The 18,164-nt window shown below is 41.1% G+C and overlaps 1 protein-coding gene across 4 annotated transcripts in view; it reads right to left on the bottom strand.

Annotated features, from left to right (window-relative positions):
- Positions 1 to 1,167: 1,167 nt before the first annotated feature.
- Positions 1,168 to 18,164, bottom strand: part of GSAP (gamma-secretase activating protein) — a 114,262-nt gene continuing 97,265 nt past the window's right edge. For 3 of the 4 annotated variants that reach the window (XM_033958259.1, XM_033958258.1, XM_033958260.1), the window contains exons 24-31: positions 16,989 to 17,084; positions 15,246 to 15,316; positions 11,970 to 12,064; positions 9,514 to 9,633; positions 7,436 to 7,497; positions 5,834 to 5,938; positions 5,614 to 5,713; positions 1,168 to 3,056 (exon numbers count right to left, since the gene is read on the bottom strand). In XM_033958259.1, coding sequence (XP_033814150.1) covers positions 2,968 to 3,056; positions 5,614 to 5,713; positions 5,834 to 5,938; positions 7,436 to 7,497; positions 9,514 to 9,633; positions 11,970 to 12,064; positions 15,246 to 15,316; positions 16,989 to 17,084 — 738 coding nt within the window. In that variant the 3' untranslated portion in view covers positions 1,168 to 2,967. The remainder of the gene's footprint in view (positions 3,057 to 5,613; positions 5,714 to 5,833; positions 5,939 to 7,435; positions 7,498 to 9,513; positions 9,634 to 11,969; positions 12,065 to 15,245; positions 15,317 to 16,988; positions 17,085 to 18,164) is intronic. The other variant, XM_033958261.1, reaches the window with a different exon arrangement.

Here is an 18,164-nt window from a genome sequence, read left to right as displayed (position 1 = left end):
GAATTAAATTACATATGGCTTGGAAAACCTATACTTGAGGCTACTTATTTTGATTTTAGAAAATCACTAAAGACACGCCTGTCTGACATATTTACATTTTAGTTGTGATACTGTTTTAACTTCTTGCTTTTTAATTGATGTATTCTTTTTTATCGACTGTGTTATTATGTATTTTATATACATTGACTGTATGTATCTTTTCTGTTGTGAACCGCTTTGAACTTTTGGTACAGCGGTATACAAAAAATTAATTATTATTATTATTATTCTCTGAACACTAGACCACCAGAGAGAAACTGCTTACGTCCCAAGCAGGGGTTACATTTTGGAGTGTTGTCACTCTGAGAAACAAAGGCCACAGCCTTTGGGAGGGTTCAGATCAGGGGAATGTACCGACATGGCTTACAGGATTATTTCTTTGGGCCACAGCCTTGACAGCTATTGCCGATACCAATCCATGCGCGATCACAGCTGCCCAGGTCTACACTCCTGCCAATCACACCCACAACCTGCCCTTACCTGCGTTAAACAGCTAGTGGAGTGGTTAAATCATGCTAGCTGTTTTAACACGCCAGTCATTATTGCAGTTTCATACTAATAGCTACCAGGTGGTAAATCCACATTAGCTGCTTAACCCACCTTCGGAAAAGGGGCCCCCTAGTATTGTTTCCACTATTTTTCCTTGCTTCACATCAAGTCTTCTAATCTCCAGTTTGCTGGTCTGTGGTGTTACGTTGGTAGAGTGCAGTGTTAAATAACAGATTCCCAGCAGCAGGTCTGTACTTTCATATTTATAGAGGTGAAAAGTGGCCCAATGGCAGAGCCGCTGTCTCGGCACCCAGAGGTTATGAGATCAAATCCCAGTGCTACTCCTCGAGACTCTGGGCAAGCCACTTAATCTTCCATTATCCCAGGTACAAAATAAGTACTTATCTATACATATATAAACCGCTTTGAAGGTTTAATCACAAAAAGGCAGTATACAAGTCCCATTGGCCCATGTTTGGGGTAAATCCTACACAAGTACCGGTACTCAGCTGGCTGTGCAGGAGTGATCCAGCTCAGTGGTGAAACTGGTCACACACCAGCCTGCTACAGCTATGACCACAGATTTTTCAAAGCGCTGTGGCAAATACCTAATAAATTTGTATCATTTTGCACAGTTTCTCATATCTCAGTTTTTTTAATGGAAAACTTTACAATGTTTTTCAGCAATATTTAAATTATATACAAATTCATCATATACAGAAATCAACTATCACATAAAAAAACATCAATTACAAACTCAGAACCATGAAAAAAGTCTGGTTTTTTTTGTTTTGAAATGAAATATAGTACAACCATCATGTCATAAAGTCCTCCTCTTTCCCAGGACAGAGACTTCCATCAACTGAAGTTGTGCTCTGCCTTAGCAGAGTTTATCCAACTGTTAATTCATATTAAGACTTTCTCTGGTTAACTGTGGGATACAAGGAGCTGCAGAAGTCTGAATAAATCCGGGTTGTGGTCAGTTGGCGTACAAGGCTAAGCAAATGTGAGAGGAACTTTGCATACTGATGATGAGACATCATGCCACCCAAAAATTACATTAAAATCATTTTTAGTGTGACGAGGAGGAGGAGGAGGAACACGAGGGGGCGGGTGGCTGATAAAGCAAACAGAATGGTTTGGCTCTTCTCAACTCCAGCCTCAGCCTTATCCTTCCTTTACTAACTGCCTGGGAGAGGCTGGAGCACAAGACAAAAAGATTCATCAAAAGCAGTTGTGACGGACAACCAAACTTGTATGTTTTTTTCAGGTGACTCAATCAGGTGGTAAGGGAGTTTAGGTTTGCTGATTGGATGATAGGTTGTAAATTATGCCATTTCTCATTTGGCCATTGCATTATGGGACCCCGACACATGACTCCTCTGTGAATGCTGCTGCTACAGCTACCATGTTCACAGTCACCCCTGATAAATGCTTCCATGCTTCCACAGAGCTCTATTGGCCTCCAGTCTTATTGCCATTTTTAATTCCTCTTTATCACAACCCTACTGTCTGGTCCTAGGGACAACTCTAATTTACACCTTTCAGCAAACCCTATACTTCCCTGTCCAGTAGCTTTGAATTCTTAAGCTTTGACCCTTTTATAGTTAATATCCTCAATGCTTAAAGGACAGGCTATTTTTACACCCCGAGTGCCATAAGAAATCCTAGACAAATAGTTCATGGGAACTGCAACATTGTTAAAAAAAAAAAAAATAAAGGCCAGGCCACACAACTATTTTCATTCTCTGTAACCCCGTTCATCTTCCCAAACATATGCAGATATATTTGATGACAAGGTAGCAGGGGACAGACATCTACAGTCTTTACCCCGATCTTGGCTGGACAGATAAAACCAGTGCCAGGCAGACTTCTACGGTCTGTGCCCTGAAAAAGACAATGCAAGATCAAGTATGAATATGTAGTATCACATCATATGTACGTTAGGAGTTTATCCTGTTGGGCAGACTGGATGGACTGTACAAGTCTTTATCTGCCGTCACCAGATCTGTTGAACAAAGTCTTAGTCGGACCATGGAACCCAATGGACCAACCCCATTCTGTTACCTAAGCCGAGTTGAACATTCATTGGAGGGTTGATTGGGCGGTATAAGAAATTTTAAATAAACTTGAAACTTGACATGGAAGAAGATGAGGGTTACGATAGCCTTCACTGCTCCCAACGCTCATAGGAACTCAATGAACTTCGAGAATAGTGCGGCTTCCCGCGCTAGAAACTGCTATCGCAGTTTCGTAAAAGGAGGCCTAAGTATACCCATTCACAGACATGGAGGACTGCTAGACCTAGATTAACATTGGAATTAGTTATTTAAACATCTCTTAGAATCTAATATTTTTCCTATTACAGAAACAAATTTACATATATGAATAAAGGCAGATGAATAATCTACAAAAAAATAAAATAAAATCACATTGTGTTTATAGTCCTAAAAGCATTGTGGTTTGCTTCAATGCAGTCTCTTCCACAAACTTCACGTCTACGTTATCTTCTTCAAATGGATTCCGTACTAGAGAAAAATAGATTTTAAATGGGCACCATTAGTTTCTTAAATATTTTTTCAAATATTTATAAATATTTACACATCCAGGATAAACATGTGTCTCCTATAGCTCTAATGTGAGATCTGCATCTTCAAATTCCTGTTACTTGGAACTGTTGCTCTCGTTCACCATCAAGTTACCTAAAGCAGCCATTTCACCATCTGCCAATTAAAGGGTTAAAATCAAAATGTCTTTTTTTTTTTTTTTAATCAAAACAGTCCTAAGTTTTAAGGCACCTAAGGTTTTCTATAATGGGGAAACCCCATCTGGAATGCATTGGGGAAGACTCTTCCTGTTTCTTCCAAACCCAGCCCCCAGAACTTGGGTGGGCGGGGGAGACAGGCAGGGCAGAGATTAAGGAGGGGGCCCCTCTCCCAATTTCCCCATCCACCATTACTACCACGTATAAAAACAACTATAAATGACTTCTTCACATTACAAAATGCAGACATATCTTCACCAAATACAGAACAATGGATCACAAATTAGAAATAGAATACCAAAACTGAACTGGAAACCCCAAAATGATAAACTTAGCAAGTACTATGCCATTCTACTTAAAAAACAAACAAACCCAGTTGATCCTGGGGGCTTCCTGGCCTGGCATGTCCTTCCCATTCTAACCATACCGGTCCAACATTGCCTTAACCTTCGTTCTTGAAAACAAATCCACTTTAGTTGTAGGGGACTGCCAGCCGTGGCAACAATTCTGAAGCTGCCTGTGCCCCCCCCATGCTTTTGTTCTGCTGCAGTTCGTCTCCAATGACACAACCTGTGTCTGCCTGGATGGACCGCAGCAGAAGGAAAACATGCAGGGCAGGCACAGGCAGCACTTCAGAATCACTGCCTCGGCTGGCAGTCTCCTACAACAGAAATGGATTTGTTAGCAAGAACTAAAGTGAAGATGACGTCAGACTGGCACAGTTAGAAGGGGGAAAAATGACGCCCCTCCCCAGAGCCTTGGGAACTGCCCTGTTCCCCCCCTCCCAACTAATGCCAGCCCTGGGGACAAGAAAAGAATGTGTCACTGGTCTGCACTGGACATGTAAGCATCTATGAAGGAAAGCCTAGGACTTCTATAAAAATAAAACAATATTTTTGTTTGGGCTTGGCCATCTCCTTCTGGTACTCTGGGCTTCCAGCTCAAAATCAGACCCAGAGCTTGCAACAGATCTCAGGCACCTTCATTCACAACCACCAGGTGACTCTGCCCATTTCAAATCCTTTCTTCTGACTCACCTAGCTCAGTCCCTGGTGGTTACTATGAACTCCTCTCCTGAACGTCCATGAATGTTGCCCAGGGAACACAAGATATAAGCCAGGAATCAAACCTAGATCCTCTGGCTTGCCTGTGCTGGCCACTGAGCCCAAAGAAGCGATAGTGGAGAAGACAGACAGTCAATACGCTCTGATGGTGTTCACAACAAATGTAGCTTTATTGGTACAAAGAAGCAACTCAAAACAAATCACTCAAAACAAATCCTGCCTCAGGAGAAACTAAATTTGGAGTCGCACATATATTGTTCAAATGCTTTCAGCACAGGTAGTACAGTTCAACATAAATTTGCATGGGTAAATTGCAAAGCGTAAACTGTGAAGAGCAATGCCCGCAGGAAACTTATGTACTCGTGCAAATTTCTATTGAACTGTACTACCTGTGCTGTGTTGAAAGCATTTGAATGATATATTTGTGGGACTCCAAATTTAGTTTCCTGAGGCAGCTCCTGTTGACTTACTTCTTTTGTACGAATAAAGCTACATTTGTTGTGAACACCATGGACTGACTCTCCCATCTTCTCTGCTGTTGCTTCTTTGTGCTGCTTACCCGAGGGGAACCTTGTTGTTCTTTCTTTGCAGCTGACCACTGAGCCACCAAAACAGTCCATAAAATAACAGTTTAAGCTCTATTTAAAAAGCAGAGGGAAGCAGCATCCATTCAAAAGGACTAAAACACTAAGGATTCTAATGTGGTCCACAAAATTAAACTGTTCCACTTCTTTCTCAAAAGAAAATCTGCACCGATTCAACTTCCTCACAGGACTGCAGTGACGTCTTATACTTAAAACATTGCTAGAAAAGCTTCTCCAAACCTAATACCTCACAAAAGGACCACAATTCTTCAGCCGTGACATATCCCGGAAAAGTCTCTTTGATGCAGCGTGCCATGTAACATTACCCCGTTGCAATTACAGGGAAGTTCCACTTTGAACAATAGAAATGACACAATCAATCACTCCAACGGGAATATCGGACATGCTGGTGTTAGCCAAAATACAAGGGAACCTGGTGTGTATAACAGAAGAGGCAAGGCAGCTTCAGCTTGAATACCTTGTAAACAAACTTGTGATAAGTCGTGTCCAAATGTTAACCTTTCCCATCTTTCATGGATATTTGCCTACGTGTCTCCACCAGGTTCCTGAGTTTGTTTGTATTGTGCAATATTTTAAAGTGCAGGCTTAGAGAATTCATCTACACCACATTTTTAAAGAATTCAAACCAAAAAGTAGCAGACGTGACCGTTACCTCGCTCTTCCATGTCCAAGAGCATCGTGACCAAGTAGTTCATTGGCAGAAAATCCAAGTAGACGGACAATGTCCTATCACTCGCACATCTTCTGCCCAACTACAGAGGAATCGATAGGAAAAATGAGTGCAATCAGAAAATCGATTAACACTCTCAACCCAGATTTAAGACTGTTTTAAGGGGCAAAAGAATGTGTAAAGGTTAAGTAAAATGAGTTACCGATCTCTTTGTGAATTTCACCAGCAAGTGTCTCACATATTCCCTTGCAATAAAGCTGGAGCTCACTGGATGATCCCACGCTGGATAAATCTTTTGACAAAATGCCTCAAAGGGAAAGAAAATAGTAATACCTATCATTAAGCTGGCATCGGGTACACACGTCACTGCGGTGTGTGCAAAATGTTCTCCCGTTTCAAACCACTTGACACATACTGATGGCAGGAGTCAGGATTTCCTGACAGAAAGCGCGTTCACAGGCTGTTTCAGGAAATCCTGGGGTCAGAAATTCGTCAGTCCTTTCTAGACACTGCTCAAGCTGACTCCAAGGATCTAGGATCCATGAATAGTCAAAGGCAAACAGGTAACGGAGGCAACGAGGGCTGTAAGCACTAGAATAGTGGTTCCCAAACCTGTCCTGGAGGACCCCCAGGCCAGTCGGGTTTTCAAGATAGCCCTAATGAATATGCATGATAGAGATTTGCATATAATGGAGATGCAAGGAATGCAGATCTGCTCCATGCATATTCATTAGGGCTATCTTGAAAACCCGACTGACCTGGGGGTCCTCCAGGACAGGTTTGGGAACCACTGCACTAGAACATATTTATACGCAGAAAACAAACTCAATACATTTAAAACCATCTCAAACTGTAGCATATTTCTTTGAATAAACTGGTTTCATCTATATCATAGTTCCACTGTGTTTGTTTGCTTGTGGCGTTTGACCTTTGTGGAACCTTAGTCTGGTGTTAGCTTTTGTTCTGACCCGACTACATCACACCAATATGGAATGAAATTATGAAACTGCTGATATTTCTGCAGAATTTTAAAAGTCACCCTCTACTGAACCATACTTTGCATTAGAGAATGACACGGGGCCAATATTTCCCTGTCCCTGCCCCATCAAGTTCTTTTTCTGTCCCTGCCCCATTCCCGCAAGCTCTGTCCTCATCTGCACAAGCCTCAAACGCTTTAAAATCATAAGTGTTCGAGGCTCGTGCGGTTAAGGCAGAGCTTACAGGAATGGGGCAGGGGACAGGGGTAGTGACAAAACTCGCGGGGACGGGATGGGGAAATTGAGTTCCTGTAGGGACAGGGGATAAATTTGTCCCCGTGTCATTCTCTACTTTGCATAGTAGGTTGAACTTATTAGCGCAGGCCTTATACTAGGATCAGAGGTCTGTACCCAGCATTGCTATCAGATAGAGAAGAGCTAGAGAAGAGATGATTAAGATCAGAGATGTAGCTGGGGGGGAGGGAGGGACAAAAAGGGAGCAGCTGCTTCCCCAATCAGATTTCCAATGGAAACTGTGCCTCTGTGATTTAAAAACCTACTCGCAGTAATGCTTTTTTTTTTTAAACAAAGTCTGCTCCCCGACATAATAATCTGGCTACATTAAAGAACTAATCTCTAATCATAATCATCTCTACTCTATCTGATGGCAATGCTGGGTACAGACCTCCAATCCCAGTAAAAACGCCTGAGCGAAAAGTTCAACTTACCTTGCAAAGTACGGAGAGCAACCTGCCTGAAAATCATGTCTTAAAATGACAAAATTACACAGCACTTCTCAAAGACATCAGCAAAGCATCTTCAATTACCTCAGGCAGCCTTGTAACTATGCTGAACTTAAGCTTTTCGTTGTTCCCGGTGTTGTCCAAATCTAAAAGATCAAATGTTTTGTTATCATCAAGAAAAAAAACCCCCCACAGGCATCAAAACTGTTTTGCCAAAAATAATGTATAGGCAAGTGAATGAGCATTAACATTTAATTATAATACGGACAGGAAAATCATCTTAGCTTTTCAGATAAGCAAAAAGCATGCTCCCTCTCTTTGCTGGGTGATGCTTTCAGCTATAGATGTGTGCTTTATTTGCTGATGTAACTAGGATTGCAGAGTCAGAGAGAGACTTGAACAGCCCTCTTTGAAATATATTGTGGGAAAAATCCAAAGTCCCTCACATCCTATCTATACCTGGCTATTTTCATACGGGAGAGCAATTTTTATAACCATTGTTACAGAAAAATACTGTTTAGCTTGCAGAAAGGTTTCATTTGAAAACTTGCCCACCTGGTATGCAGAAAAAAAAATTATGTTCGCTCTATAAATAATACATTAACAGTTATGTATATGCCAATTGCATGCATAATTCTTTAAAACAACTAGAAATGCATTCCCAGCATGCTTTGCAATATTTCCACTATGTTCAAGTGTTGGGACTGTAAGAACATTTCAAAGTGGTAGTGTGTTGGGTTTTTTTTTTAATATGTTTATTAACAGTGGTGGAACACAAACAACCATAAGTCAATGAGGCAAAACACAAGATCATATGAAACAAGTTATACAAGAGCGATTATCATGCTTAGCATTTATAAAGCTTATAATGTTTATAAGCCAGCCTCAGCGGCGACTCTTTTCACATGGGGGAATACCCCGTGACTTGCCTGCCTCTCCAGCGGCTTCTTATGCTTCTCAACTCTCATATACTGTGTATGCAACCATCCAAAAGACTTTTTTTTTTTTAAGTTCTTGAAAGTTTCATAATTGTAAATATTTAAACACAACTTATCTCAATAGTCTGGTGCAGGGATCTCAAAGTCCCTCCTTGAGGGCCGCAATCCAGTCAGGTTTTCCCCAATGAATATGCATTGAAAGCAGTGCATGCACATAGATCTCATGCATATTCATTGGGAAAATCCTGAAAAACTGACTGGATTGTGGCCCTCAAGGAGGGACTTTGAGACACCTAGTCTGGTGGATCAAGTTTGGGAAATGTGAAAAATACAAACAAAAAGGTATAAACATAAAAATATAAGTTAAACTAAAAATGCCAAACTAAGTTCAAAAAAGCGTGGGATGAACACAGAGGATCTAGAACCAGAAAATAATAGTAAATTTTGAAGAACTAAGGCCAGTACTGCGCAGACTTGCACGGTCTGTGTCTGTATATGGCCGTTTGGTGGAGGATGGGCTGCGGAGGGCTTCAATGGCTGGGAGGGTTAAAATGGACTGGAGTGAGCTTTGATGGAGACTTCAGTGGTTGGAACCTAAGAACAGTACCAGGCAGAGCTTTGGATTCTTGCCCAGAAATAGATAAGAAGAAGAAAAAAAAAACCCAACAAATGTTTAGATTGAATCAGGTTGGGCAGACTAGAAGGACCATTCGGGTCTTTATCTGTCATCATCTTCTATGTTACTAAGTTTGGGTTTGAGTACAGGATCTGCGAGATACTTGCCGTTATGTTTCCAGGATCTTTTGTTGAGGTTGTTCCTGCTCTGTTGTGAACATTATGATATGGTGTGTGTTTCTGACTTAATTCAAAATAAAGAATTACAAAAAATAAAAAATGCCAAACTAAAAAAAAAAAAAAAAAGGTTGCATTAGCAATTTCTCTTAACCGGGTTGTTTTTTTTGTTGGTTTTTTTTTTTTAAAGACTAATGATAGCTCACAAAGGGGTCACTAAACAAGTTTAATCTACCGTTTAGCACCCGTGACCTCCTGAGGTCTTTTCCCCCCCCCCCTTGAGAGAAATGCTGAGTGTCGGTCAGCAGCAAGATCGAAAAGATAATAAGCCATGAAGTAAAACACCAGCGAGAACCATATGATTTGTATTTGATAGGATCCAGCCCTACGACAGGAAGAAAAGAAAAGAATCAAACACTAAATTCACTTTACCTTTCAAGAGTCTTGTAACACACGTCTCTGTGAGCTGTATCACTCCGTTATCAATGTAGTGTAGTAAAGTGTGCAAGGGAAGACAGCGGATGCCCAGCATGGTGTGCAAAGTCTGAAAACCTGCAGTGAGGAGCACAATGATAGAATGGGAAGATTCTCACAAACCTCTCCCTGTTCTAGCAAATTTTACGAGAGCATCCTAACTTGAAACAGCCCATTCTGCTAGAAATAGTATGAAATCGATATTCAGCCACATGATGGACGTATAATAAAAACAAAAGAAGTCCAACCAATCTGCAGTAAAAGTCAATCAACTGGAGCACAATGGAGAACTGCAGCGTTGACGTACAAAGTACAGGAACTTTAGTGGGTAATCTAACTGGTGGTTCTCATAAATGAGAAGACCGGACCCAACATGATCTGAGTTTCGAAGAACACTCCTTCCTCAGGGAATCAATAGTATCAATGTTTCTCAAAAGAGAACCTTGCAACGTAGAACAAATTGGCATAAAATTCAAGTAAAACAGGCAATGTGAAGCTCCTGTAACGCTGCTGTACAGTGAACAAACTGATAGCGAAACACAGACCATGTTGGGTTCCGTCTTCATATCTATGAGAACCACCAGTTGGATTATCACAATTTATTTATTCCATTAAAGTTCCTATATTTTGTACATCAATTCTGCGGTTCTCCTTTTAGCTCCAGATGTATAATTTGAAATATCTAACTTGTTTAGGTGGCAGGAAATTTAAAAAAGCACAAAGGGCTATCCGAATGTGGGACAATCAGGCAGACTAATTGTTGGATCTGACACGGGCCGTGTTTCAGCATGAACGCCTACATCAGGGGGTCCATGCAAAAATAATACATCAGTCCAAACATCAAGATAGAAAAATGCATATACAAATCTTGTGTGCAGATGAATCATCATGATCGTGCAACATAAAACAATTACGTCTGATCAGATCCTACTTCCACACTTGCCACTTTGCCATTCTTGTTCAAATGATGGTTTTATTTCAACTCAACTACTGCAATGCACTCTAAACTGGCCTGTGCCCCGCTCAGTTACACAGGCTTCAAATGATCAAAATGCAGCAATCAGACTGATCTTTAGATTAAAAAAAAATACAACTCCATATCGGATCACTATCACAAACTCAATTGGCCACCCATAAATGCGTGAATTACATTCAAATTATCCTGCACTACATATGTTCCACACCCTACATTAGTGTTCTTTAATGCAAAGCCCAGGGGCCTCGGAGACCTCTTTGGTGGCCCTCATTGTCTTTCTGACACTGCCTCTCTACTCAGGCTCAGGACAGAAAGGAGAAAGTAGATGGGGACAAGAACACATGCTTGAAGAACAAAGCATTTCTTGATAGACAAGAGAATACATTTGGAAATGGTCACAACCTTGAGAATACTCCCCAATGAAGTCTGAAGGAGGGCAGTAGGGATCCCTCCACCTTGGGAAAGTATTCAGTGGCCCTACTTCAGCTCATTTGAATCCAACGTGTTCCCAGCTTAAAAATTAATGAAGACCACTGCCCTACATGCTAACTCCAAGGAACAAATATTTCTTCTCTTCACCAAATCATTCTTATCTCCCAGGATTCAAGATGCATACATTTTATTGATCCCCTCATCCAAAGAGTCAAACACAAACCAATTTTTTACTCTTTATCTATATAGCTACCAAATCTGGAATGACCTCCCAATAAATATAAGAACTGAATGGATTATCTCAAATTTAGAAAAAAACCTGAAGGCTTACCTTTACGACAGCCCACTACAATCAGCAACATAATGTCCTCTATGCTCTCTAGTATACCACCCAACTACTCATGGATTGATGATCAAATATTAATATCATGTCTCAACTTTTGTATATACATTATGTAAAAACCAAGACTGTATGATAGGTCAATGTAATTCCCCATAACATTATATGGGTCTCTTCTCTTGTAAATTGCCTTGAACCTGTTCTAGAAAAGTGCAGTTCAGAAATTCAGATTAGATTAGACAAATATGTGAAGAAATAAATTATATAAATTGAGTATGTGAAATGTGTGATAATTCTCAGAGTGCGCCCTGAAAATATTTTTCAACCAAAAATTGCATGTAAAGTGACTCATTAAGGCAATAAAGCACAAACGGCCAGATTGCTATATCACTGACCTTTTTTGCTGTAGTAAATGTTTGATATTTTTGACATTTTGATACTGATATTTTTTATATTGATATCCTCCACGTTTGTTGTTTTTTTCAACAAGTGTGTGTGATGGCTTTATGTCTTTTTCCCTCTTTTCATATAGAGCCAATAATAGATTGTGCTGAACTAAGTCTCTATTGGGTCTTTTAATAAAAATATGGGCATGTCTTAATAATCCATCTCCATATTTCTAAGCATATACAGTTAAATAGAAGAAAGGAAAGCTGGGCTATTCACCAGGAGGCAGAGGCACACACAGTCCGTTTGTGGCTTCTAAAATGCACGTCATGACATGAAACATGGAGAATTCATTGCCACTCCCCTTTCCAGCCCTGTGGAAAAAAAAAACAGGAAAAGGTTAGAAGCAACAGCAGCCTGGGCCCCAGTGCACTCCAACCTCCCACCACATAACATGCTGCCCCCCATTTCACATCCCTCCCCCCCCCCAACAGGTTGCCCCCATTTCACATCCCCATGAAACAGAACAATGAAATAGCACAGATACCTGTAAAAACACTCCCCTGAGCTAAGAAAAAATTCATTTTTAGCATACTTACAGAAAATGAAGGAGGGATTAGAGCAGACATGTGCATTTCTCCTCAAACTTTCAGGTCAATATTTGACCCTTGCAGTTGAACGCCAGCTGAAGTGGTCAAAAAAATTTCTGGATATTCATCACCACTATCCAAATGGTGGCCAGCACCGAATACCCCAGATAATATGGTCGGTGACCAAAATAATCCAGATGGTAGCAATATTCAGCGTGTTCTCCAGATAAAATTGTGGACTGAAAACTGCCACTCTCTGGATAAACTCCCGGCCCAACTTGATGCTGTCCGTGTTCCACCCCTGCACTATCCGTATAGCACCTCCAAATATCCTGGTCGGACAATTGGTGTTGCTATCCAAATAAGCACTTTTGAACCTTGGCCTGTGTCGAGTATCCTACCAATACCACAGTTTCAGGACATGACAGGGGAGTTCAATGAGATCCTAACAAAAAGAATTTGTTTTAATTCCATATTACGTATAATTGGAAAAATTGGAGTAGATTAAATTATAATTTCTGGTGGAATTCCTTATGTCATGTTTATAAAATGGAAAGATTTATTGCAATATAGCGTGTTTTTTTCAGGAAATTTCAGGATGTGTGGGAGCCATTTACAAAGTATTGTACCAATTAGATGACATTTTATTTTATTTTTTTTCCCTTAAATTTACAAGTTTGATTGTGAGGGGGGGAGGGGAGGGTAAATTTATTGTTACATATTGTATAAGGTACTGATTATATGATAAGGAAGGGTGGGAGATAAGAGCATATTATTTGTACCATTGATGATTATTAAGTGTTATATTTATTGTTAATTTGTTTGGATATATTGTTACACTTATTGTAAATTTGAAAATGAATAAAGAATTAAAAAAAAAAAAAAGAAAAAAAGAATTTGTTTTAATTTAAATTTTTTTAATTTTAAAAACAGCAGTGAGCTCAAAGGTGTGCATGCTTCAAAGTCTTTGCCCCTTCACCTCTCAGTTCCTATTTCAGTTAAGGCTTAAATTACAGCACGTGCTATAGGCCAAATTGTTGCACATAGAGAGTTAAAATTGCTTTCTAGCAATTACTGCCAAGATGGGCAACTTATTTCCCCGCTAGGGGCATTAAGAACAGCAAACAATTTGTTGTTTTGCTAGATTTTCTTTTATTCGTAAACTGAGTCATTCTGTGAAAACGTTCACGCAGACATTGTGCTACTGAATAAAAGTCCAAGGAAAGATGCAGTGACAAGAAACAGGCCAGTCTGGAGTTCAAGGCTTTGTTGTGGTATCCAAATATATCAGTGACTGGCTCAGAATTTGCAGTGACCTGACACGACTGCATTCAGTAAGTTCTGCCTGCATCAGGGGTCCAAGATTCTCAATATGCCAAGATATGCATAATGCTCGGGTAAAATGAGACATTCCTGTAGCTTTAGTAAATACAGTATGATACCAAAATCTGCGATAGAGTAGACACGCTGGATGGTGTGAATAACATGAAGAAAGACCTGGCAAAGTTTGAAGAATGGTCTGAAATTTGGCAGCTAAAATGTAATCCTAAGAAATGCAAGGTCGTGCATTTGGGCTGCAAAAACCCAAGGGATCGGTACAGTTTAGGGGGTGAAGAACTTATGTGCATGACGGAAGAGCAGGACTTGATATGTGATGATTTTAAGGTGGCCAAACAGGTTGAAAAGGTGAAGGCAAAAGCTAGAAGGATGCTAGATTGCTTAGGGAGAGGTATGGCCAGTAGGAAAAAGGAGGTATTGATGCCTCTGTATAAGGCCGCACCTTCAAAAATATATAAAAAGGATGGAGTCAGTCCAGAGGAAGACTATTAAAAAGGTGTGTGGTCTTCGTGATAAGGCATATGGGGACAGACGTAAAGATCTCAATCTGTATACTTTGGAGGAAAGGCAGGAGAGGGGATAGGATGAAGTTAAGAGGTGATAGGCTCTGGAGTAATCTGAGGAAATACTTTTTTTTACATAAAGGGTGGTAGATGCATGGAACAGTCTCCCGGAAAAGGTGGTGGAAACAGAGACTGTGTAGGGCCTGGGATCGGCACATGGGATTTCTCAGAGATAGAAACATAAAAACATGACATCAGATAAAGGCCAAATGGCCCATCTAGTCTGCCCATCCACAGTAACCATTATTTCTTTCTAAGTATATGGCCGGGTTGGGTTTCAATCTAATATTCACTGCTATACCCAGATAACTGACCGGGCACAGTTAGGACCTCGGACCTCATTATGATTCTTATTTTAGAAGCAGCATTTGGGTTTTAGATGTGCAAGAACTGTTACTTAGATGTTTACATTGCATAAACATCTACCAAATTCAGGTACCCAGATATTCAATCTAGGTTAGACCCAGCAGTGAATCGGTGGGTCTAATTCATCATGGTGTGGTAAGCTCTGACACCAGGGACTGAATTTCAGGGGGTACTTTTTTTTTTTTTTACTATTTCCAGAAGAGAAAAATTCCACAGGAAAAAAAAAAAAAAATCAGTACACACAGCACTATAAAACATTTCCCCTATAAAGAGCTAAAATTTAACACAGGATAAAAGTGTATAAACACAAGCCTTTTGCCTGAGTACTTCTTTCCATTTCCTGGAAGTGCCAGAAGGTACTGAAGCTGGAAAAAAAGATGCATTCACTATTCACTATATATTGCTATATATTTGTTTAATTATTCTATATCAAGTATTTTCTTGTATATCTTTTTGAAATTTTCAATAAAATAAAAAAGAATGGTGCGAGCAAACAGATTTGCAGAATATCAGGCCCCCAGGTCCTGAATCACACCCAAGCACAAATTTGAGCTGCAGCAGCAGACATGAGTTTGAGTCCAGCTCAGGAGTCACAGAAATGCATGTGCGGCAAAGGCCCAAACACAACAGCAGCTTATTCTAACCCAAGATAACACGAGTTTAAAAAATTAAAAAAAAAAAAAAAAAAGGTAGCTTACAGGCTGAAATTCCAGGAGCCAAGATTGTATTTCCTCCACGCCGTTTCCAAAATCAAAACAATTAAATTGAGCTAGAAATGAAAAAAGGGAGAAAAAGATTCCTGCTGTATTATACTGCCTGCAAATTAAAGTCCCGTAAATATCAAATTTCCATTTTACAAAAAAAACTGTGAGACCCAGAGATTAATTTTAAAAACTACAAGTTCACCACAAGGTACACTTGTACACTGACTTTAGCTCATCCTGCAAAGTGCGTCATTCAGGGAAAAGGGAGGTGCAGCATCAATCAGGAAACAGAGAGACAGCAGCAGGATGCTTGTATTACTGAAAACATTCCTCTCACTTCCCCAGGGCTTGGATGATCACTCCTTACTACACCTTTCCCAATTTATTTATTTATTCATTCAATTTTCTATATTTTCTCCCAAGGGAGCTTCAGAACAGTTTACATGAATTTATTCAGGTACTCAAGCATTTCCCTCCCTCCCCCCCCCCCCCCCGTCTGTCCCTGTAGGCTCACAATTTATCTAATGTACTTGGGGCGATGGGGGGATTGAGAGACTTGCCCAGAGTCACAAGGAGCAGTGTGGCTTTGGATCCACAACCTGCGTCACTCTAGAAATCAAAATGTACTAAAAGTGAACCGAGTATAGGACAATGAAGCCATTGTGACATCCCTGATGAAGTTGGCTCTTAGGCATTGATGGACTCGTGGCAGCCATTTTTGATTGCAGCTCTTCACGGGGCAGGAGCTTAGGAAGATTGCTCCTGCCCTGCTTCACTGCTAGACCACCAGGGCTTTAAAGGTAAGGTCTGGAGGGGTCAGGAAGGCAGGGTGGTTTAAAAGTCAGCTAAGACAGGACACAGAAAGAATCGCTCCTATCCCAGCTCACTGCAACAGGTCCTGGTGGGGGGAGGGGGGAGACACAGACCAGAGGACTCTAATATAAACTGAGACCCCCCCCATTTTGGGGCCATTTTTTGGCCCCCAAATCTCTGTTTATATTCAAGTATATACACAATATATTTCTCTGATGGGAGAACTCAATAAATTTCAATTCCCAAAGAGAATCTGGTCTTATCCTAGAGCAGTGTATTAACAGCCTTCTGTTTCTCAAGTCATACCCCTGGGATGAATATCTGTAGCAAAACATCCCCGAGCCTCACCCATCAGGTCTCTTTCTAATCTATATAAACATGTTTAAAATACAGTCAAACCTCGGTTTGCGAGTGTTTTGCATGACGAGCAAAACATTCTCGCAAACTGAGTGTTGACTCGATTTGCGAGCAACCCCCCCCCCCGACAACCGGCATTGCTCCCCCCTCCCTGCTCACAAAGGCCCCCCCACGCGAACCGGCGCCCCCCCCCCCGCCCGAACAATTTCAAACTTACCCCCTCGTCTGGCACCGGCACGCAGCCCACAGGACGTGCCAGTGCAACTTGAAGTTCCTGCCTCTTGCTGGGCCTTGAGCATCTGCGCATGCTCAAGGCCTTCTAGTTCTCCCTCTCGCCAATATTCTTGGGAGAGGGGAGCGATGCTGGTTCTCGGGGGGGGGGGGGGGCAGCGCCGCTGGCCTTGGGGGGGGGGGAGAACGTATCAAGTGAGTTTTCCTTAGTTCCTATGGGGAAACTCGCTTTGATATAAGAGTACTTTGGATTACGAGCATGCTTCTGGAACATATTATGCTCGTAAACCAAGATACCACTGTAGTTGTTTTTTTGTTTTTTTTCTAATTACAAACCAGTTTTGAAACATAGTCCAGTGCTATTTTGTCAATTTTGTCCTTCTTTAGGTACGGCAGGTGTCTTGTGAGGTGATCTTTCAATCTGACCATGATCTGTAAGATAGAAATCAGTCATTCAGAGGACAAAAGATCTAGCCAGGTGACTACATCTCGGTTAGTCAGAACTACAGAATAAAACCTGGACCCCATTTAGCAACTAAAAGCACCCCCAGACCTTTTCAGGACACGTATTTTTATTTATTTGTTCAGTTTCTATACCGTTCTCTCAGGGGAGCTCGGAACGGTTCACGTGAGTTTGTTCAGGCACTCAAAACATTTTCCCTGTCTGTCCTGGTGGGCTCACAATCTATCTAATATACTTGGGGCAGGTGACTCCACCCAAGGTCACAAGGAGCAGTGTGAGTTGAGGCTGCAGCTATAACCCCTGCACCACACTCTCAGTATGATGGGATATAGCCTGGCAAATATTGTCTGATGGAGATAGCAAACCTAGTTCATAATCAAGGTAAAACATAATATGGGGAGACATAGTATGGCAAACATAGTGTTAAGAAGCATGGCTGACATAGCATGACTTGGCAAAAACGGCAAGGGAAACGTTACTCAAATTGAAGAGAGGTGTTCCAGGGGGATGTGAGGAATCATGTTTACATCGGTGGCAGGGTGCTAGATATGTACAATAGTATTTTCTCATGTACCTACGTAATTCAGGCTGCAGAAACAGCAGATGCAAAATGCACAGGTAAAAGTGACCTTTCAAGAGAAGTTGCCAGGGTCGGTCCCCTCTCAAAATTTCACAGGACATTTTTCAACAACTGTATTTTCTCGTTAGAAGTGTCAAATTATCTCAGATCCCAAAGCTCCATTTCCCCCAATCATTTCTTCCAGTATACAAGACCATGTTCTTCTGTCCGAGGGCTGGTTTGAAGATAAAGCGACGGGGCTATGGCCCTGGGCGCCATGTGATAAGGGAGCGTCAACCAGGCAAGAGAGAGAGAGAACAAGAGCACATGGAAACCAAGGAAAAGACATTCATCATCTCAACCGTCCCATGCCTACATGCACCCTCATCTTCTCACTAACTTACCCCAAGGATCGAAGCAAAGAGGCATTAACAATTTCTGCTCAATGAGCCGCCCAATCCAGAGCCAGCCCTGTAACAGCTTTTCACGA

The sequence above is a fragment of the Geotrypetes seraphini genome, chromosome 9 (assembly GCF_902459505.1).
Source record: "Geotrypetes seraphini chromosome 9, aGeoSer1.1, whole genome shotgun sequence".
Taxonomy (NCBI): domain Eukaryota; kingdom Metazoa; phylum Chordata; class Amphibia; order Gymnophiona; family Dermophiidae; genus Geotrypetes; species Geotrypetes seraphini.
This window is presented reverse-complemented; position numbering and strand designations above follow the sequence as displayed.